This window comes from Capricornis sumatraensis, chromosome 19 (genome assembly GCF_032405125.1).
Source record: "Capricornis sumatraensis isolate serow.1 chromosome 19, serow.2, whole genome shotgun sequence".
NCBI lineage: Eukaryota > Metazoa > Chordata > Mammalia > Artiodactyla > Bovidae > Capricornis > Capricornis sumatraensis.
Window position 1 is genome coordinate 22,834,180 of NC_091087.1, and position 22,769 is coordinate 22,856,948.

The following is a 22,769-nucleotide window of genomic DNA, read 5'->3' on the forward strand; positions in this document are numbered from 1 at the left end:
AGAGAAAATTCTGGGAGTCAAAGTTCTACCACCCATTAATGATGTGATCTTGGGGCAAATTATTCCAGCCTCTCTCAACTTCAGATTCCTCATCACTAAAGGGGGATGTTAATAGTATCCACTTGATAGATCTGTGCTGAAGAAGAAATGAAATAAGATAAAGTCCATGGAACTCTTAAAACAGTGTCTGGTGCATACTAGATGTTCTGTGAATGTTAGCAATGTTTAATAATTAATAGAAGCATCTTGGTGGCATCAAATACTGATGACATAAAGAATGATAGTGAATAAATAACATTCACTAGCTCTCCTCTGGATTATTTATCATTCAGTTATTTTAGACTTTAAGTTTATAGGTAGCCCTGATTTATGAAAGCCAAAACTTCAAATTCTTGCTGTATTAAACCGAAAGATGACTTGTCTTTTTATCCATTCTTATGAGACAGAGGATAGAATGAAAAAAAAAAAAAACCCACAAAAACTTGGTTTTGGAGTTAGCCCACAATCCCATTCAGGCCCATTTGGGGTTGAATCCTGTTAACTGTGCTTGTTGTACGCCCGAATGCATGCTTAGTCCCTTCAGTCGTGTCCGACTCTTTGTGACTCTATGGACTGTGTAGCCCACCAGGCTGCTCTGTCCATGGGATTCTCCAGGCAAGAATACGAGAGTGGGTTGCCACGCCCTCCTTCAGGGCATCTTTTGGACCCAGGGATCGAACTTACATCTCCTGCATCAGCAGGCAGTTGCTTTGCCACTGAGCCGCCTGGTTAGCCCTAATTATGCAGTAGGAACCCTAAAAAGAAACAAGACTCATGTGAGATGAGACCGCCCCCACTCACCCTGGGGGCACCTTATTAACCTTGAGTAAAGATGATGCAGGCTCTGGTTCTACTCCGTGTAGGTGAAAACCTTGGGGATGACAAGGCACTGGTTTGGTTTTAGTTGCTAAGTCGTGTCTGACTCTTGCGACCCCACAGGAGCCTGCTAGGCTCCTTTGTCCGTGGGATTCTCCAGGCAAGAATACCGGAGTAACTTGCCATTTCCTTTTCCAGGGGATCTTCCCGATCCAGGCGTCAAACCCAGGTCCCTTGCATTGCAGACAGATGATTTACTGACTGAGCTATGAGGGAGGCCCGTGCACTAGTTGTGTCTTTTTACCTGCCTTTGAAAGAGAGCAGGACCCTATGGTCCTTGTACCCCATGTTCTCAGCCTGCATTTTGCCTGTAGAAAAACTTTAGCCAAAGAACAAATTTAATTAGAGAAGTGAGATCATGTAGAAATGAAGGAAAACAGACAAAGGAGACCAAATAACAACGATAAGGTAGTCCTTAAGCATAGTCAGTGACACTTAGTTCCTGCTCAAGGGCTGTAGATAATATTCTGAGCCACATCCTGTGAGTTGTCTCATAGAGACTGAAACTCCCACCAGGTGAAATAAGTTAGCTACACGATGACCCAACTGTGGCCATGAAGTAAGCCACCACGATTCCAAGAACTGGCCTCAAAGGCGTGGAAGCAAGCTGACCCTGGAACTGAGGATTAGCTGTACCTAAAACCATCAAGATGGTGCCGGTCAGATCGCTGATGACCAGTTTCAAGATGACTGTCAGCTGGGTTGTGTGTGTGTTGTATCTGCACGAAGCCCCCTCCCTTTGTCTAGAAAAGCCCTCGCCCCTTGATTGTCAGGAGTGAGGGGGCATTGGCTTTTGGACAGGAGTCCACCCTCCCTCTAGTTGTTGGCTTCTAAGCATCTAAATAAAGCAAACTTTCTTTTCCACCAACTTGGCCTCTTTAATGGCTTCTGAATGGCGAGTAACTAGACCCCTCTTTTGGTAATGCCTTTACCTTCACACTCGTGCATGTAAAATTCTCTTCCACATTTTGATTAGTTGTCAAAATGTTGACCATTTGACCAAAATGATGACTGGCTCATTTCCCTTCAAAGAGAGGTATAACTGCTAGTGTAAACTGAATGCGTGTTTGCAGTAGAGCCTTTACGAGTGAAGTCAGAGAGAATAAGAGGTAGACCATATGTGGTCTGCATGCTTTCTGAGTTACCATCTGCTTCTTTACCTACTTGCTAATAATCAGAACCTTAGCCCTGCAGAAACTATAGAACTTTAGGGAAATCTGGAGAGAGTAGACCAGTTAGGTATCAAGGACCAGAGAACACCAGGGATGAAGATGCCTTTTTGAAGTTTCTAATCCTGTAGTCACAAAGGCTATGGCTCCTATTAATAGGCAGCTGAGAAGCTGGGCGGCATCATCATTTGACACTTACATCATTGGGAACTTCTTTCTTTCCCTAGCATGATCAGGGACCCAGAGCGCCGTGTTGGCAGAAGCTGAGGCAAGAGAAATGCAGGTCATAGTCCATGGAACTGTGAATTTCTTTTTCCCTTTCTTAGTTGTATGAGTCCAGTAAGCCTCCTATATATGAACCTTCAAGTTTTGAACTCTCAGAGATGTGAACATGTATCACTGAATTGCTTTTTCAAGAAGGAGATAGAATTGAATCCAGCCAGGAACCAGAACCTGTGCCATCCGTGTGAGTGATGGCATATCAGGTGTAAGTGAAATTGCAGCTTAGCCTCCATCTCCTGTTGCTGACGACCCTTCAGCTCTACCGTCTCCCACCTCCATCAGTACTCTTCTTGCCTGTTCACTCGATGCCAGCCCTTGCATGCCAGCTGTTGTGCTGTACCACTGTACTGTACTTTTATAAGTCCTGTATTATAAGATGAAAAATGTTTTCTTTATTTTTTTGTGTTTGTAAGGTATTATTTGTGTGAAAAGAATTATAGACCTTTTACAGTACAGTCCTGTATACCCAATTGTGTTAGTTGGATACCTAGACCAGCTTTGTTGGACTTAACAACAAATAGGACTTAAGAACACGCTCAGAACAGAACTCGTCTGTCTGTAGAGGACTTCCTGTGTTGAAAAACCACCAAACCACTAGACAAGAGAGTAGATTTTCTATTTCTTCCTTTCTCGATTGCTTGATTCTTTTGGCGGGAGGTGTCATGAAAGTGGTAAAATGGCAGAAGAGAATAGTCTGTATTTTTTATACTTGCAAGAACACACAGAATAATTATCTGCTATTTCTTCCCTCTCCCCACCCTTCTCCCCAGTGAAACCCCAAAACACAATGGACAAGAAAGCCAATGTTGTTAATGTTCAAATGTGGAATTGCATCTTTCTGTGTCTGGGTGTATTTTGCATTGTAATACAGCCTTGATGATAGCATTTCTCAGGAAAGCCTGCCAGTCTGTCTCAGCATCAAAAGGCAAAAGGGGAATGTAACTGGCAGCATGTGGGGAAAATATTGCTGGGAATGTACTTCTGGGGGCAATTTACTTTGATACTGTTCTCTGAAGTATCAAAATTGGGTCTTCATCTTTGACAAAGGAAAGCATACATTCTCAAGCTGTAAGAAGCTGAACCATGTTGGGGGTAACAAATGTATGCCTTTGGGAAGAAAGTGCTGTTGTGGAAAGAACAGAGGCTTTGCAGGCAGATCTGGGTCCAAGGCACTCACAAGCTTTTGATCTTCGTTGTTGTTTAGTCACTAACTCATGTCCGACTCTTTGCGAACCCATGAACAGCAGCACATCAGGCTTTCCCGTGTTTCACTATCTCCCTGAGTTTGCTCAGACTCACGTCCATTGAGTCAGTGATGCTATCTAAACCATCTCATCCTCTTCCACCTGCTACTTTTCCCTTCAGTCTTTTCCAGCATCAGAGTCTTTTCTAATGAGTTGGCTTTTTGCATCAGGTAGTCAAAGGATTGGAGCTTCAGCTTTAGCATCAGTCCTTCCAGTAGATATTCAGGGTTGATTTCCTTTGGGAAATTGGAAATAGGATTGACTGGTTTGATCTCCTTGCTGTCCAAGGGACTCTCAAGAGTCTTGTCTAGCACCACAATTTGAAAGCATCATTTCTTCAGCACTCAGCCTTCATTATGGTCCCACTCTCACATCTGTACATGACTACTGGAAAAACCATAGCTTTGACTAGATGGACCTTTGTCGGCAAAGTTAGGTCTCTGCTTTTTGATATACTGTCTAGGTTTGTCATAGCTTTTCTTCCAAGAAGCGAGTGTCTTTGAATTTCATGGCTCCAGTGATTTTGGGTCTATGGCATCTAAATGACAATTCTTCCCACCTTTCACTCACTCGCCTCTCTCTCCTTTCTCTTCTAGAAATCATTATCTCCAGAGAACAGCCGGGACAGGGGCAGCTTCTGGGAAGTGCTATTACACGCTGACCTTTGCCGTCACCTTCCCGCATGCCGAAGATGCCTGCTATCTGGCTTACCACTATCCCTACACCTACAGTGCCCTCATGGTAAGTTCCTCTGTCAGCCCTACCCGCGTTGGACTGAAGGGGCTCTTTGAGGCTTTCCTGGAAACCTTCAGGAAACCCTGACATCCTGCTGGGGAACTTCAGGCGTCCGAGGAAGCCAGGGTTGGTTGTTTCTGACTTGGGGGCTTTCTCTCTGTCCCGTTTCCTTCCTTGGACAGAGCACAGGGCTGAGGTCATGACCAGCGGCATTCTAATGACCCCAGTGGCATACTGTGCTCTTCATCTGCAGAGTGAGTGTGGATGTGAGGGGCAGGGGACACTTTTTAGGGGCTTTATCTTTAAATAGCCCTCAATATATGTTGTTGCAGAAGGACAAATGGCTGAAGATTAAAATTCATATTTTACCAAGGCCAAAACCAAAGCAAAGAAAAAGTTTGAAAGTTTTCTCAGCTAAACAAATTCGATCATGGGTGTTGTATATCCTCCTGTGATTTTTTTCGTCTTGTCATATTTTGAGGCAGCAAAACTGATATTATACTTTTGTTTCATGCTTACCAGAAGTAAAAAGTCCACAAATATAACTTTAAAAAGTACTCCCAGTCTAAATAAAATTAACTAAAATTTCATTGCAATTCTGAAAGGTTATTTCCTTTTATTTTAGAAATGCAAGCACACTAAGTAAATATAGGAAGGTTAGAATCATGATTTAATAAATATCTATTAGTTTACCCTAAAAAAAATAACAAAAAAGCCCTCAAGTTAAACAAGAAGAATGAGATTGGAGTGAGATTATTAAGCTGAAATGGGGTAACACCATGCAGGTCAGCTGAGATGCCAGTTTAAAGGACATGGATGCATTGAGAGGAGTGAAGCAGAGATTGAGGGGGTGAAGCTTGGAAAAATGCCCTGAGGTCACCTTGCAGCCACTTTCCCATTTCCAGTGGTTTCCTCGGCTATGGACTAGAAGGATCCAGGGTGGATAAGAAGGGTAGAAGAATGAAACATTGAATCACTGCAAATAAGGGTCATGATCTTTTTACAAGAGGAGTGTAGTGTCAACCAGTCCAAACTTGAAGTCATCATTCAAGTATCCTATCAGGCCATTTCTTGCCATTTGAAAAAGCTGGCAAACCGTCCCTCTCCCCGAGCTATTTCATGGATGTCCTGTGGAGTCATAAGCTAAGGTATCTAATAAAGTACTTCCATCCTCTGTGTTAATGCAAAATGTTATTAGCATATTTATAATAATATGTGTATATGCAAATATATATCACTTAGCCTAAAGGATAAGCATTTTCATTGCAAGCCTGTGATAAGGATTTGGAAAAGATGATAACTGAGAACACCTTTTCCCTCCAAAGAAATATTCAAGTGTAAATGCAATGTTTTTTCTCCATTGAGAAGGCATACCTTAAACCAATCAGCTAACTGCTTCATAAAAGTACATCTGCCCTTCTCTCCATATGCTGGCTTGCCTAAAGAGATTTTTTTTTTTTTTACTGTTTCCCAGATTGTAAAAGATAGACAATTAGTATTATTTGTGGATCATACTTAGAGATCTCAAAAATTTAATCCAAGAAATGTGCATCACCAGCTTTGCTGTAACAAGGCATGTTTGTTTTAAAACATGCTTGTTGCCTTGAGGGCCTCAGAGCAGGCAAGATCCATGATCTCCTTCGACAGCTATTCTTACTGTCTTGTCTATGAAACCCTGCATGTTGAAAAGTCTACTGGAGAAAGGGGTTCCTTTTTAAAGACAGGTTTGATTTTTCTGTCAGAGTAATTGTCCATGGGTCCAGGTCACTGTTCTTTTCACTTGTTAGGATATCTTTGTCCTACGGACTTAGAGAACAGACTTGTGAACTCAGGGGGAAGGAGCGGGTGGGATGGTTTGAGAGAGAGGTATTGATATATATACACCACCATGTAGAAAATAGGTAGCTCATGAGAAGCTGCTGTACAGCACAGAGAGCTCGGCTTGGTGCTCTGTGATGACCTAGAGGGGTGGGATGATGGAGTGGGAGGGAGGCTCAGGAGGAAGGGGATATGTGTGCGTGTGTGTGTGTGTGTGTGTGTGTGTGTGTATACACATACATGTGTTCAGTTCAGTTCAGTTCAGTTGCTCAGCTGTGTCCAACTCTTTGTGACCCCATGGATTGCAGCATGCCAGGCCTCCCTGTCCATCACCAACTCCCAGAGTTCACCCAAACTCATGTCCATTGAGTCGGTGATGTCATCCAACCATCTTATCCTCTGTCGTCCCCTTCTCCTCCCACCTTCAATCTTTTCCAGCATCAGGGTCTTTTCAAATGAGTCAGCTCCTCGCATAAGATGGCCAAAATATTGGAGTTTCAGCTTCAACATCAGTCCTCCAATGAACACCCAGGACTGATTTCCTTTAGGATGGACTGGTTGGACTTGCAGTCCAAGGGACTCTCAAGAGTCTTCTCCAACATCACAGTTCAAAAGCATCAATTCTTCAGCACTCAGCTTTCTTTATAGTCCAACTCTCACATCCTTACATGACCACAGGAAAAACCATAGCCTTGACTAGATGGATCTTTGTTGACAAAGTAAGCCTCTTTTAATTTCATGTCTGCAGTTACCATCTGCAGTGATTTTGGAGCCCAGAAAAATAAAGTCAGCCACTGTTTCCACTGCTTCCCCATCTATTTGCCATGAAGTGATGGGACTGGATGCCATGAACTTAGTTTTCTGAATGTTGAGCTTTAAGCCAACTTTTCACTCTCCTCATATGTGTATGTGTGTATATATATATATATATAGAGAGAGAGAGAGAGAGACAGAGAGAGACAGAGAGAGAGAGCTGATTGATTCACATTGTTAAACAACAGAAAATAACACAAAATAGTAAAGCAATTATAGTCCAGTTAAGGAAAAAAAAAGATTATCTTTGGCCCTGTGGAGAAGCTCAGTGACAGCTAGTATAAAACTTTAGAATTCAAAAGGGTTTGGGAAATTGTGTAGCTCACATCTATCATTCATAAACGCAAAAACCAAAGCCTAGAAGTCCCACATTTAGCTGGTGGCCAGAGAACTATCGATTATTGGCCTTTGAGGTTTATTCCTATCTGATGGAGACTCTGAGAGTCCTTCAGCTGACCTTGGCTGCATCTGGCTTCTTAATTTGAATTTTAGATCTGAATCAGCTTGTATGCACTTAGCAAAGACCCATCAAAGCTTCTTGGAATAAGAATGGGATCATGTTTGGGAAACAACACTGTTCTCAGCTGAATCGCATCCATAGGACTCTGCGTTACAGACAAAAATTGTGGGTTGATGACTTGAACTCAACCACTGGATATTGTATAATCACGCAACTTGATGACTATGTGCACCAAAGTGGGCTGCCATTGTAGTAGCTGCTGTATGTCATAGCTTTTGTCTCCGGGAACACTTAATACTTTTGTCATACCGAAGCACAAAGTCTTAAGTTTACAGTCAACAATTGTTAATAGTTTAGGAGCCATTGAGGTCAAGTTGGGGATAATTTCATATTGATGGGGGACAAAAACTCAAGAAAAGAAGATCTTGGAAGATGGTCTCATCTTCCATCAACTGATCTCTGTGAGAAAAAGAGAAAGATCTTATTCACTGATGTTTATTGGCTTGTTACTTAGCCTACCGACTGAATCTCTTCACATTAGGGAAGTTTGAGGAGAGTTAATGAGAAGATGAGACAGAAAAAGGGATAGCTTTTCATTCCTTTTAAATGAGTAGAACAGAGTAAGAAAGACAATTTGTTACTTGAAGTGAAAAACATATATCCTCGATTTTAGGTTTTACATTTCCAATAATGCATGGGCTTTGTCCTCTTCAGGTTTAAGAGAGTAATTGACTCTGTGACTTCTTTTAAAAAGCTCTTTCTCCCATCATGGACAGAATGAGTTCATTCTGTAATGCACACTAGTCATTTTTACTTTTGGACAAGCCCTAAGGAGAAACAGTTTTCTTCCAACAGATCAGTGATAAATTAAATGTGGATGATACCCCAAAGGTGGAATTAGCTGTATTTTACTTGGGGGTTATGCTGATGGGTGAAAAATATATTTCTATGTGGAATTCATAACTGGTAAATCTCTTGTAATATGGATTATGTTTAACAATTATAGACATTTTTAAAGCAGGGTACATGTATGTTGAGTGGTTTTCAACATGAACCTTAAAAATTTTATTATTCTCTTATAATGAGAGAATTAGTATTTATTGAGTTCTTTCAAACTGATGTCTTCCAGATGCTTGCCAGGAATTCTGTTGGATAATCATCCCAATTATAGTATTAAAATACTGCTAAAAGAAAGAAATACAATATTATTGCCATTGCAAAGCCAACAAAAGACCTGTTTAATCATCCATCTCAAGCTTCCTCAATAATTGCAATGATTATTAATGTGTTGTTTGCAATGCTTGTTAAAGTATTTGGTTCATGTTCTGGATTGCCTGTAGGTAGCCAGGAGTATTGGCATCCCAAGAGAGTTTCTGATGGACATTTTAGAGAGTAAGAAAGTGGAAGCTCACTGAAAATTTAAAATGACATGAGTTGGCAAGAGAGGGGGAAAAAAAGTGATCAGAAATAGGATGGATGTGTTGGGAGAGCTTGTGGCTTTTAAAGAGTAGAGTAGGGTTTTTCACCAGACATATATAGTCCCTGTGCTAGTAACCATTAGCAGGGTAACCTGCTGAGGTCAAATGAAGTCTTTTATGGGAATTTTAAGGGAGTAGCTGATGAAGCTTTATTTTTAGAGATAAAATGGAGGGTAGTGTAGGAAGTGATAGGGAAGGGACAGGGATAGGAGAAGGGGAAGAAAGAAAGTGTTGATAATTAGAATGTCATATTCACAACATCTTATAGAGAGCTCCCATTTAAAACATGTCAAAGGGGAAGTATTGACTTACACGTGATAGATCAAAGATGCAGTGAGCAAGTCATAAATCAGTGTTGTCGTTTAATCAATTGACAGACACCTATCTTTGTATGGGCCAAAAGAAAGGACAGATATCAGTAAAGGGTCCTGATGTTGAGGAGTTGAACACGAAAGGCCATTCTGAAGGAACTGAGGTGTGCATGGGTGGGGAAGTCATTGACCACAGGGACCCCTGAATTCCAGGGTTTTGAGCACAATGGAAGAGCAAGCTTTGGAGTCAGAGTGACCTGGATTGGGGTCTAAGCTCTGTGTTTTGCAGTGTAGTCATGGGCAAGCTATTCAGCTTTTCTCAGCCTCAGTTTTCTCACCTGTGGATTGGAACCATTGAAGTGGTTCTTCTATGGGTTATCAAGATTACATGACTTGATACATGGCAAGTGTTAGCCAAGTGTCTACAACTAGTAAGCAGTATTAGATACTGACCTTAGAGCTTTTATTCTCTTCTTTTTTAATGATGATGGGTGATCATTTTTTCTGTTGAACTGATTGTGTATATACACACAATATATAATAAAATTAAAATTATGTTGTAACAAAATCCCAGTAAAGGACCAAAAAGAAATAAATACAGATTCTACTGATAGTTTTCTTAGGGTAGTGGATTATAATTATTTTTTATTTACTCTCTTATTCAATCTGGAGTAGGAAATGGCAACCCACTCCAGTATTCTTGCCTGGAAAATTCCATGGACAGAGGAGCCTAGTGGGCTACAGTCCATGGGGTCGCAAAGAGTTGAACACAGCTGAGCCCAGCACAGCAGCAGCTCTTATCCAAATCATCAGCAATATAACGTTATCTATTTTTAACAGAAAAAGGATATTAAATCACCTTTTCTTCATAATCAGCAAATCTGTGAATACACATCTAGAGATGAATCACTCCCATCAGTCTCAAAGTGAATCGGTTTCAGTTAGGGAAAGTGGTATTGGCAGACTGGGGCAGTTTGAGAAAGCTCATTAGAACCTAGTTACAGCATGTTCTGTTGCTTTGTATTTAACTTAAAGGTGTCTTTTGCTCTTCTCTTGTGATGAGAAGGATTCGATTCTCTGATGGATGTTTCTAGGTGACACTTGAGAGCTAGTCAGTACACAAGTGAAATAGGCCGTCTTTTTAGGGGTGAGCTTTATTCTGAATTAGGGGGACAGGAGGTACAGCTGTTTAGGGGCTAACAAGGTGATATGAATGATTTTTGAGAGCGTAGTGGTTCTTACTTCATTAGTAGCCATCAGCAGGGTAGCCTGCTGAGGTTGAGTGAAGTCTTTTATGGAAGTTTTAAGGGAGTAGCTGGTAAAACAAAGTGGGCAGAAGACGCCTGCCAAGAGGCAACCATGAGGCTGCAGACTAAGTTACCAGTCTGATGTCTTTCCTGGGTAGGGAGGGTTTTAAGAAGACAACCTCTCTGGAGGTTTCCATAATTGCCTTGAACGCCTTCCCATTTTCCCAAAGAAGCCCACTCCTGCGGCTTCCATGGGGCTGTATTACAGCTGTTTGTTGGCACATGGATTCCGAAGCCCTGCTTCTCTCATCAGTGATGCCAACAATAGTTAATTAGGCATGGCCTCGCTGGACCTGAGATGGGAACATTTACCTAAGACTCATTTCCAGGAGACTGATACAAAGCCATTTTTTGAGAAAGGAAAACCAACAGAAGTGTATAATTGGTTTACTTCTGGAAGACTTCTGTGTGACTGGAGCTTGAATAATGCACTGAGCACAGAGGTGTTACACGTTCCATGGCAGGTGGAATGGTCAAAAGGACAAAGGGTTCATTGAGGGACACAGGGAGATGACTGCATGAGCAATTGCAGAAAATGGGCTTAAGCTAAAAGTTGTCAGGCATTTGTTGAGTTGTAATATTAGTAATCATGAAAAATGTTATAGTGAAAAAATTAACAAAGAGCTCATAGAAGAAGAAAACTTTTAAACTTTGCTTCTTTCATTAAGGTGACAGTGTTTTAAAGGATAGTGTACATGAACACAAGATACTTTCTTTTTTTTTAATCATTTTTTCTCCTGTATCTAATTGTGTTTGATGACTTCTGTTAGGCAAACCTGCTTCCAAACCTTCTTTCAGTAACTAATTTATAAAATCTAGATTTTATTTTGTTTCCCCAAGTTTGAGGGCAGAAGAAGGGGGCAACAGAGGATGAGATGATTGGATGAGATCATAGATTCAACGGACATGAGTTTGAGCACACTCTGGAAGATAGTGAAGGACAGGGAAGCCTGGAGTGCTGCAGTCCATGGGTTCACAAAGAGTCAGACATGACTGAGTGACTGAAGAACAAGAACCCCAAGATTTGGCAAGAAGAGCTATGGCCTGTTTATATTGAGTTGGCTAAAAGGTTTGTTCAGGTTGTTCTGTAAGATCTTACAGAAAACCTGAAAGAAGTTTTTGGCCAGCCTAATAACTTTGTGATATCACAGAAATGATGGCCAGTACTTTTCTGGAGAAGGGTCTCTATTTCTCCCCCATCACCCCCACATGTCAAGAATCCTTGTAGCCATAATAAGTGTGAAACAAATAGCCTTGATGGTAAGAACAAGACAACAGACAAAACAAAGCAAAAACCCTCATAGAAACAATTCAGCAGACAGTGTTTCCCAAAACACATGCTACAACACTCCAGGGTCCCAAGATCTTTAGAGGAAAAGGGTCCAAGAGTTTGTAATGCGTATTTGTACGTAATGCACATTTGCACAAGAGTCTGAACAGTTCTGCAGTCGTGAAAATGTTTTCATTTAGTTTAACTCACTGTGCTCCAGGTACTTTTGATCTCCCCCTCTCCACACCCCAGCGTTTAGTAAAATGCTGCTAATTACATTTTGGAAAATACTTCAGGAAAAGGTATAGATTTCCAAGTTTGAGGGCCTGGAATCTTGATGGTAGTTTTGAGGCAGATTTCAACTCAGTTGAGATTTCAATAAAAATATTGGGACAACTTTCACCCAGATATGTGTGAAAGTGATTAAAATAATTTGTTTATGATCACAGACTATCACTAAATCCAGGGTGATATTGACTCTTTAGGAAGGTGCTGAAATGTCCTTTTACCAGGTGGCTGAGATGTGACTGACATTCTGATGGGGTCATTTTTGTTCCTGTCTGTAGCTTTTCTTCTGGGATGGCAAACGGACACTTCTTTGATCAGGGCTTTAATTACACTGATTTAATATTGACTTTCTTTTTAATATATGAATTTCTTCTTTAAGAGGATATTTTTTTATTCCTGAAAGGCTTAGTTGCTCAGATGTGTCCGACTCTTTGCAACCCTATGGACTGTAGCCCGCCAGGCTCCTCTGTCCATGGGATTCCAGGCAAGAATACTGGAGTGGGTAGCCATTCCCTTCTCTGGGGGAGCTTCCCAACCTAGGGATAGAACCTGGGTCTCCTGCATTGCAGGCAGATTCTTTACTGTCTTAACCATCAGGGAATTCCTTAATCATTTTATTTTTGCTGTTTTTAAAACCATTTTTACTCAAGTCTCATTTCATCTAATTGTTAGAAAATGTGGTTTGTACAACTTCTGCTTTTAAAAAAATTTAGTGAAATTTTTATTGTCTTGCATATGATTAATTTTATTACACTTCCATGAACATTTGAGAAAAAAGTAAAGGATGCTGTCTGTAAAGACAGTTTGACATATGTCTATGAAAAACAATATTGTTCAAATGCTCTATCATTATTTTGCAATTGATATATCAAGGCTGATGTATTGTTATAAAGTCTCCCGCTCCTAGTACAGAATTTTCCCCTTCTGCCATTTTGCCGTTGTATATTTCAGTTCTGCATTATTTGATTCTTGAAATTTATGAGTCTTATATGTTCTTTGTGAATCATGCCCTTTATCAAAATAAGATTTTTAAATCCCATTTAATGCACTTTTCTCGAATATGACTTTGTCATATATTACTGTTGCCAGGCCCACTTTAATTTATGTTTGCTTATCCATTTAGTTTCCATATTTCTCTTTTAAAATATTTTAGTTGAGTCAAATAGAATAAAAGATAATTTAGGAATGTTTTTCATACACATCATGGGTCTTTTTTTCCCTTCTCTTTTAAAGTTCCTTTTATATACAATAGGCAGTGGGATTTTGAAAAGCTAATCTGAAAGTTTCTTTCATTTAATAATGCTGTTTAGCCTATTTATACTTTAAACAATTTTCAGTGTTGCGTCTGTCATTTTGGTTTTGTACTTTCTATGCTTCATTGCTTTTCTTTCTTTCTCTCTCTCCACCTCGTCCCCTGTCCATCCCTTCCTCCCTCCCTCTTCCTTTCTTTTTTCCTTCCCTCTCTCCCTCCCTTCTTTTCCTCATTTCTTCCTTTCTCTCTTTCTTTCTTTCTGTTTTATGCAACATGAAGTGACCATATTTTCTTTGATATTTTTTCCTACAGTGTTTAAAATTCTACTAGTGTTTCCCTTTCGGTCCTTAAAAAAATTAAATATACATGTATCCATGAATAATAACAGCTAAAATTGAGTGTTTCCTGGATGACAGACACTTCTCACACACAGTAAATGACTGAATTATAGCGACCACTGAATGTCATAGGTAATGCCATTTTATATACACTTTACAGAGAAAACTGAGTCACAAAGAGGTTTAGTATAGAATTTACACAATTTATCTAGAATCCACAACCAAATTTAGAACCCAGGCTGGTTGACTCAGAGCCTGCATAGTTAGTCATCTTGCTATACTGCCTTTCCATTTTTAAGAATTAAATAATAATACCATGTCCATGTAAGCTGAAAAGTGAACATTTTGTTTTACTTTATACTTCACTTACACATTTCTTTTTAATTTCATTTTAGAACCACATGATGAGATTAACATTTGATGATATGTTTTCTCCCTAAATAACTATTTTTTTCTTTTAATTTTTTTTTTAATTTTAAAATCTTTAATTCTTACATGGGTTCCCAAACATGAACCCCCCTCCACCTCCCTCCCCATAACATCTCTGTGGGTCATCCCCATGCACCAGCCCCAAGCATGCTGTAGCCTGCGTCAGACATAGACTGGCAATTCAATTCTTACATGATAGTATACATGTTAGAATGCCATTCTCCCAAATCATCCCACCCTCTCCCTCTCTCTCTGAGTCCAAAAGTCCGTTATACACAGCTGTGTCTTTTTTCCTGTCTTGCATACAGGGTTGTCATTGCCATCTTTCTAAATTCCACATATATGTGTTAGTATACTGTATTGGTGTTTTTCTTTCTGGCTTACTTCACTCTATATAATCGGCTCCAGTTTCATCCATCTCGAACTGATTCAAATGAATTCTTTTTAATGGCTGAGTAATACTCCATTGTGTATATGTACCATAGCTTTCTTGTCCATTCATCTGCCGATGGACATCTAGGTTGTTTCCATGTCCTGGCTATTATAAACAGTGCTGCGATGAACATTGGGGTACATGTGTCTCTTTCAATTCTGGTTTCCTTGGTGTGTATGCCCAGAAGTGGGATTGCTGGGTCATAAGGTAGTTCTATTTGCAATTTTTAAAGGAATCTCCACACTGTTCTCCATAGTGGCTGTACTAGTTCGCATTCCCACCAACAGTGTAGGAGGGTTCCCTTTTCTCCACACCCTCTCCAGCATTTATTGCTTGCAGATTTTTGGATCGCAGCCATTCTGACTGGTGTGAAGTGGTACCTCATTGTGGTTTTGATTTGCATTTCTCTGATAATGAGTGATGTTGAGCATCTTTTCATGTGTTTGTTAGCCATCTGTATGTCTTCTTTGGAGAAATGTCTATTTAGTTCTTTGGCCCATTTTTTGATTGGGTCCTTTATTTTTCTGGAATTGAGCTGCATAAGTTGCTTGTATATTTTTGAGATTAGTTGTTTGTCAGTTGCTTCATTTGTTATTATTTTCTCCCATTCCGAAGGCTGTCTTTTCACCTTGCTTATATTTTCCTTTGTTGTGCAGAAGCTTTTAATTTTAATTAGATCCCATTTGTTTATTTTTGCTTTCATTTCCAGAATTCTGGGAGGTGGATCATAGAGGATCCTGCTGTGATTTATGTCGGAGAGTGTTTTGCCTATGTTCTCCTCTAGGAGTTTTATAGTTTCTGGTCTTACATTTAGATCTTTAATCCATTTTGAGTTTATTTTTGTGTGCAGTGTTAGAAAGTGATCTAGTTTCATTCTTTTACAAGTGGTTGACCAGTTTTCCCAGCACCACTTGTTAAAGAGATTGTCTTTACTCCATTGCATATTCTTGCCTCCTTTGTCAAAGATAAGGTGTCCATATGTGTGTGGATTTATCTCTGGGCTTTCTATTTTGTTCCATTGATCTATATGTCTGTCTTTGTGCCAGTACCACACTGTTTTGATGACTGTGGCTTTGTAGTAGAGCCTGAAGTCAGGCAAGTTGATTCCTCCAGTTCCATTCTTCTTTCTCAAGATTGCTTTGGCAATTCGAGGTTTTTTGTATTTCCATACAAATCTTGAAATTATTTGTTCTAGTTCTGTGAAAAATATGGCTGGTAGCTTGATAGGGATTGCATTGAATTTGTATATTGCTTTGGGTAGTATACTCATTTTCACTATATTGATTCTTCCGATCCATGAACATGGAATATTTCTCCATCTATTAGTGTCCTCTTTGATTTCTTTCATCAGTGTTTTATAGTTTTCTATATATAGGTCTTTAGTTTCTTTAGGTAGATATATTCCTAAGTATTTTATTATTTTCGTTGCAATGGTGAATGGAATTGTTTCCTTAATTTCTTTTTCTACTTTCTCATTATTCGTGTATAGGAATGCAAGGGATTTCTGTGTGTTGATTTTATATCCTGCAACTTTACTATATTCATTGATGAGCTCTAGTAATTTTCTGGTGGAGTCTTTAGGGTTTTCCATGTAGAGGGTCATGTCATCTGCAAACAGTGAGAGTTTTACTTCTTCTTTTCCAATTTGGATTCCTTTTATTTCTTTTTCTGCTCTGATTGCTGTGGCCAAAACTTCCAGAACTATGTTGAATAGTAGCGGTGAAAGTGGACACCCTTGTCTTGTTCCTGACTTTAGGGGAAATGCTTTCAATTTTTCACCATTGAGGAAATGGTTTGCTGTGGGTTTGTCATATATAGCTTTTATTATGCCTAAATAACTATTTTTTATGTTTGTATTATATAGTAACTGTGTTTTCCAATGATCATCTAAACGAACCTTGTTTAACTGGACTGTCCTTTTATATCACTCTTTAGTTTGAATTTGGGCAGCTAAAATTTGTCTGCAAGTTATTATAAGGGTGAGGTGATGTGTTTTCTGAGCTCTTGCATAGCTAAGCTTATATGAGAAGAAATTTGTGAGTAAAAACTTGGCTGGTTATAGGTTTGCTATACATTGTGCTTTCAAGCACTAAGCAGAACTCCATTTCCTCTGACATTTAGCACTGCAGAAGGAATTGTGACCCAAGAATAACTTTTTGCATCTGTGTATGTATATATATATATATTTACATGAATAGGTTTATCTCTACACACACACACAAACACACACTTACTTTTAAAAATAACTTTAATTGTATGATGAAACCCCCATTCTGCTCAACAAGGAGCAGTGATGTTGGGTGTAGATTGGTGATTGAACACATAAGTCTAGGCTTTACCTGGAATGAAATGAACGCATCCTTGAGAAAGGCAGGCAATAGCACAGCATGCGTGGAAGGGCCTCCGTGAAAGTCTGGACTCTCAGGCACAGCTTTCTTGGCCTGAGTCAGTCTTTGGCAGGGAAGTGTGTGGTCATGGGAGATGAAGCTGAGCTCAGCTTAGAAGAGCCATCGGTTCCGGGTTTTCCTCAGCTTTCATACTTAGCTATTTACATAGAGCCTTTGTAACTATTGTGTGCACAGTGTGTGTGCGTGCACAATCAGCTAGCCTCCTTGTCTTCTCAGGCATATGAGACTACCTCCCAATCCCCACTGCAGGTGCTTTACAACAATACCTGGTATTCATCATCACTTGACAATGATAGGAAGATGAAGCACAAGGAGTTGGTCAGATATATGGGCCTTAGGTGAATTCTTTTGAACCTGAGGTAGCCATGGTCCTTATAATTCCTTTTCTTAGTATTGTGTCAAATGCTGGCTCTCAGAAATACCACCTGTTTCTAAGACAGACTGAAGATATTGCTTACCTTGGTGTGGTAGACAGAATAATGCCCCCAGCCCAAGATGTTCATTTTCTAATCCCGGAAACCTTCAAGGATGCTGCTTTATGTGGCACAAAGGACTTTGTAGGTGTGATTAAGTTAAACCTCTAGAGATGGGGAGATTATGTCAGACAATGAGATTGGGTCCAATGTAATCACCAGGCTTCCCTGGTGGCTCAGATGGTAAAGCGTCTGCCTGCAATGCGGGAGACCTGGGTTCGATTCCTGGGTCTGGAAGAGGGTCCTTAACCATGGACCACTGAGGCAGACGGGTCCGAGTCGGGGAAGGAGATTTGACCGTGGAAACCGAGGTAGGAATGTTGTGGTTGCTTCCTTTGAATGTAAGAGGAGAACACCATGGGACAAAGAATGTAGCTGCCCTCGAGAAGCTAGAAAAGGCAAGGAAGTTACTTTCTAGAACTTCCATGAGAGGTGCAGTCCTGCCAACACCTTGATTTTTGCACAGTAAAACCCATTTTGGGCTTTTGACCTCCAGAACTGTAATACAATAAATTTGTATTGTTTCCAACCAGGAAATGTGTGGTAATTTGTTACAGAAGTGATAGGAAACTAACATATTTGATAAGGCAGAATGTGGCAAGAGTCTTGATAGTGTCTCAAAGGAGGAGGGCAAACCTGAGGTATTTATTAAGATTTTAAAGTTTTGTTAAGTTCTGGTATGTTAATGTAGGGCTTGATTATACACTGGGTAAAGATCATGATAAAATGCTTTTAGACTGGTGGACGCTGTAAGGCAAGAACCTTGAGGAGAGGGGTTGTCAAGTCTTAGTTGCAGTATGCTGGGTCTTCACTGTGTTGGGCATCATTTCTGTTGTGGCTCATGGATTCTCTAGTCATGGCCCACAGGCTTAGCTGCTCTGCAGCATGTAGGGTCTTAGCTTCCAGACCAGGGAGAGGGCCTGTGTCGTCCGCCTTGCCAGGCAGATTCTTAACCACTGGACCACCAGGGAAGTCCCCAGTTGATATTTTCTATTGAAGAGTTGTTGAGATGTTCCTGAAAAATGATCAATTTATGAAAAGTAAATTAATTTGTAATTTCTATTTTCCCAGGGTAGTGTTTCCTAAGGCAGTAAACTTGTGTTGATGCAGACAGAGAGTAATAAATTCATATTAATCCAGGCAGTAGTCTGTGTGGAGGCAGATGATTCAGGATCCCAGTTGCAAGGAGGATGCGATTCAGGGTCAAATTTTCAGGTATCCCTGAAGCTAGAGGAAAGGCCACAGAATCATTGGTCATCTTTTCTTTCCTTGGGACTTTTTCTTTTTCCTTGTAAGTCTGACATTTATTCAATAGAGTACAAGTGGAAGTTAGTCCATTCTTGCCCAGATGCTAGGATTTCTATTTAATTTAGAAAATTCTGTTTCTTACTTATTGGTTTTGTATTGCTGCCATAACAAATTATCACAAATTTTGTAGCTTGAACAATTAAAAAAAATCTTACAGCTCTTATGGTGAAAAGTTCAATATGGGTAAACATCACTAGGCAAAAATCAACCTGAAAAGATACATGCATCCCAATGTTCATTGCAGCATTGTTTATAATAGCAAAGACATGGAAGCAACCTAAATGACAATCAACAGAGGAACAGATAAAGAATATGTGATACATATATACAATGGAATATTACTCAGCCATTAAAAAGAATAAATAATGCCATGAGCAGCAACATGGATGGACCTAGAGACTGTCATACTGAGAGAAGTCAGAGAAGGACAACCATTGTATGACCTCACTTATACGTGGAATCTAAAAAGAAATGATACAAATGAACATAGAGGACAGAAACAAACTCATAGACTTAGAGAACGAACCTATGGTTGCCAGGCAGAAGGGATGATTAGGGCGTTTGGGATGGACACCTACACACAGCTGAATTTAAAATGGATAACCAACAAGGACCTACTGTCTAGCACAAGGAACTCTGACCAGTGTTATGTGCCAACCTGGATGGGAGGGGAGTTTGAGGGAGAAAGGACTCATGTATGTGTATGGCTGAGTCTCTTTAGTGTTCACAACCTTTGCTGAAACTATCACAACATTGTTAATTGGCTATACTGCAATGCAAAATAAAAAGCTTTTTTAAAAAAATCAATGTTCATTTCAGCTCAGTCACTCAGTCATGTCCGATTCTTTGTGACCCCAGGTCTCCCTGTTCATCACCAACTGCCGAAGTCTACTCAAACCCATGTTCGTTGAGTCGGTGATGCCATCCAATCATCTCATCCTCTATTGTCCCCTTCTCCTCCTGCCCTCAACCTTTTGCAGCATCAGAGTCTTTTCAAATGAGTCAGCTCTTTGCATCAGGTGGCCAAAGTATTGGAATTTCAGCTGCAACATCAGTCCTTCCAATGAACACTCAGGACTGATGTCCTTTAGGATGGACTGGTCTCCTTTAGGATGGATTGGCTGAATCTCCTTGCAGTACAAGGGACTCTCAAGAGACTTCTCCAACACCACAGTTTAAAAGCATCAGTTCTTCAGCACTCAGATTTCTTTATAGTCCAACTCTCACATCCATCCATGACTACTGGAAAAACCATAGCCTTGACTAGATGGACCTTTGTTGGCAAAGCTTTTTACTATGCTGTCTAGGTTGGTCATAACTTTCCTTCCAAGGAATAAGTGTCTTTTAATTTCATGGCTGCAGTCACCAACTGCAGTGATTTTGGAGCCCCCCAAAATAGTCTGACACTAATGTTTCCACTGTTTCCCCATCTATTTCCCATGAAGTGATGGGACCAGATGCCATGATCTTTGTTTTCTGAATGTTGAGTTTTAAGCCAACTTTTTCACTCTCCTCTTTCACTTTCATTAAGAGGCTCTTTAGTTCTTCACTTTCTGCCATAAGGGTGGTGTCATCTGCATATCTGAGGTTATTGATGTTTCTCCCGGCAGTCTTGATTCCAGCTTGTGTTTCTTCCAGCCCAGCGTTTCTCATGATGTACTCTGCATAGAAGTTAATAAGCAGGGTGACAATATATACCTTTGACGTACTCCTTTTCCTATTTGGAACCAGTCTGTTGTTCCTTGTCCAGTTCTAACTGTTGCTTCCTGACCTGCATATAGATTTCTCAAGAGGCAGGTCAGGTGGTCTGGTATTCTCATCTCTTTCAGAATTTTCCACAGTTTATTGTGATCCACACAGTCAAAGGCTTTGGCATAGTCAATAAAGCAGAAATAGATGTTTTTCTGGAACTCTCTTGCTTTTTGGATGATCCAGTGAATTTCGATAAATTCACCTGGAATGGGTGAATTTAACTCAGATGACCATTATATCTAATACTGTGGGCAGGAATCCCTTAGGAGAAATGAAGTAGCCATCATAGTCAACAAAAGAATTTGAAATGCAGTACTTGGATGCAGTCTCAAAAATGACAGAATGATCTCTATTCATTTCGAAGGCAAACCATTCAATATCATGGTAATCCAAGTCTATGCCCTGACCAGTAACACTGAACAAGCTGAAGTTGAACAGTTTTATGAAGACCTACAAGACCTTCTAGAACTAACACCCCAAAAAGATGTCCTTTTCATTCTAGGGGACTGGAATGCAAAAGCAGGAAGTCAAGAAACACCTGGAGTAACAGGCAAATTTGGCCTTGGAGTACAGAATGAAGCAGGGCAAAGGCTAATAGAGTTTTGCTGAGAGAATGCACTGGTCATAGCAAATGCCCTCTTCTAACAACACAAGAGAAGACTCTACACATGGACATCACCAGATGGTCAACACCAAAATCAGATTGATTATATTCTTTGCAGCCAAAGGTGAAGAAGCTCTATACAGTCAGCAAAAAACAGACCAGGAGCTGACTGTGGCTCAGATCATGAACTCCTTAAAGCCAAATTCAGACTTAAATTGGAGAAAACCACTACACCATTCAGGTATGACCTAAATCAAATCCCTTATGACTATACAGTGGAAGTGAGAAATAGATATATGGAACTAGATCTGATAGATAGAGTGCCTGATGAACTATGGGTGGAGGTTTGTGACATTGTTCAGGAGACAGGAATCAAGACCATCCCCAAGAAAAAAAAATGCAAGAAAGCAAAATGGATGTCTGAGGAGGCCTTACAAATAGCTTTGAAAAGAAGAGAAGTGAAAAGCAAAGGAGAAAAGGAAAGATATACCCATTTGAATGCAGAGTTCCAAAGAATAGCAGGAAGAGATTAGAAAGTGTTCCTCAGCGATCAATGCAAAGAAATAGAGGAAAACAATAAAATGGGAAAGACTAGAGATCTCTTCAAGAAAATTAGAGATACCAAGGGAACATTTCATGCAAGGATGGGCTCAATAAAGAACAGAAATGGGAAGGACCTAAGAGAAGCAGAAGATATTAAGAAGAGGTGGCAAGAATACACACAAGATGTGTACAAAAAAGATCTTCATGACCCAGATAATCATGATAGTGTGATCACTCACCTAGAGCCAGACATCCTGGAATGTGAAGTCAAGTGGGCCTTAGAAAGCATCACTATGAACAAAGCTAGCGGAGGTGATGGAATTCCAGTGGATCTATTTCAAATCCTAAAAGATGATGATGCAATCAATATGCCATCAAATTTGGAAAACTCAGCAGTGGCCACAGGACTGGAAAAGATCAATTTTCATTCCAATCCCACAGAAAGGCAATGCCAAAGAATGCTCAAACTGCTGCACAATTGCACTCATCTCACATGCTAGTACAGTAATGCTCAAAATTCTCCAAGCCAGGCTTCAGCAATACGTGAACCGTGAACTTCCAGATGTTCAAGTTGGTTTTAGAAAAGCCAGAGGAACCAGAGATGAAAAAAATCAAAGTATTGGATCTGTATTCCTTTTGGAGGATAGTGGAAGAGAATCCATTTCCTTCCCTTTGCTGGCTTTTAGAAGACACCACATTCCTCAGCTTTTGACCTCTTTCCTCCATCTTCAAAGCCAGCATGGAAGCCTGAGTTCTTTGCATGTGGTACTGGTCCATTGTGGCTGGGGAAAGTTCTCTGCTTTTAAGCATTTGTGATTTATATATTAATAGTTTGGCCCCAACTGGTTAATGCAGGATCATCTACCCATCTCAAATAGACTTAAATCTTAAATATATCTGCAAAGTCCCTTTTGCCATGTAAGGTAACATATTTTCAGGGTCTGCAGTTTGGGGCATGGACATCCTTTGTCGTTTCATCGCTAGGTTGTGTCTGACTCTTCATGACCCTGTGGTCTGTAGTCTGCCAGGCTCCTCTGTCCTTGGGATTTCCCAGGCAAGAATACTGGAGTGGGTTGCCATTTCTTTCTCCAGGGAATTTTCACAACCTAGAGATTGAACCCACATCTCCTGCGTTGGCA

The 22,769-nt window shown here is 40.2% G+C and overlaps 1 protein-coding gene across 1 annotated transcript in view; it reads left to right on the forward strand.

Moving 5' to 3' along the window:
* AGBL1 (AGBL carboxypeptidase 1) overlaps positions 1-22,769 on the forward strand; it is an 874,683-nt gene that overhangs the window by 148,684 nt on the left and 703,230 nt on the right. The window contains exon 16 of the mRNA XM_068991508.1: positions 4,207-4,351. Within this exon, the coding sequence (XP_068847609.1) occupies positions 4,207-4,351 (145 nt within the window). The remainder of the gene's footprint in view (positions 1-4,206; positions 4,352-22,769) is intronic.